At 32.4% G+C, this 763-nt stretch overlaps 1 protein-coding gene across 1 annotated transcript in view; it reads left to right on the top strand.

Moving 5' to 3' along the window:
• The first annotated feature begins 443 nt into the window (after positions 1–443).
• Positions 444–763, top strand: part of STARD6 (StAR-related lipid transfer (START) domain containing 6) — a 27,018-nt gene continuing 26,698 nt past the window's right edge. Inside the window, exon 1 of the mRNA XM_008580951.1 lies at positions 444–533. Within this exon, the coding sequence (XP_008579173.1) occupies positions 444–533 (90 nt within the window). The remainder of the gene's footprint in view (positions 534–763) is intronic.

Here is a 763-nt window from a genome sequence, read left to right as displayed (position 1 = left end):
CCCAGTTTTCTTCCCTGACAACACACATGGGATATGAATGACTTATGTGCCAGCCACTGGGGTAGGACATTTAAGTGCATCATCTCAATTAATCCTCACACTAATTCTACAGGGTAAGTATTATCCCAACTTTACACCTTGAAGAAAATGGGAAAACAGAAATATTAAGTAACATACTTCACACAATTAATAAGTGGCAGAGACAGGATTTGGCCCAGTTGCCTTTCATTCCAAAGTCTGGCTTTGCCATTACACCACATTATCTCATTTGAAAGACTATGAGCAAGGAGAAAGGGATTCACATATGCACGCATTCAGCAAGTATTGTTCATGGCTATGTGACAAGCACTATAGAAATACTGTTAAAATATAAGATAACATTTTCAAAGTTTTTATATGATTACATTATCACCAATCATTTGTTCTTAAAACTTTGCAGATAGATGGATTATAAGGCAATTGCCCAACAAACTGCCCAAGAAGTTTTAGGTTATAATCAAGATACATCGGACTGGAAAGTGGTTAAAATTTCAGTAAGAAAATAAGTTAAATATGTTCAAGGGTTTGTTTGTTTTTTAAGACAGCAAAAATATTTCTCAACAGTTTGTTTTTTACTGAGAAACAATTTGTTATAAAGACTTTTTAAAAAATCTCTTACACACCAGAAAAAATGTATTTTTACTTTTTTTTCATTTTCACTTTTTCTGTATCTGATATCTAATTTATTTGTGGGTTTTTATTCCCCTTTGAGAAAAAGATAACT

This window comes from Galeopterus variegatus, unplaced genomic scaffold (assembly GCF_000696425.1).
Source record: "Galeopterus variegatus unplaced genomic scaffold, G_variegatus-3.0.2 Scaffold2217, whole genome shotgun sequence".
Lineage (NCBI taxonomy): Eukaryota > Metazoa > Chordata > Mammalia > Dermoptera > Cynocephalidae > Galeopterus > Galeopterus variegatus.
This window is presented reverse-complemented; position numbering and strand designations above follow the sequence as displayed.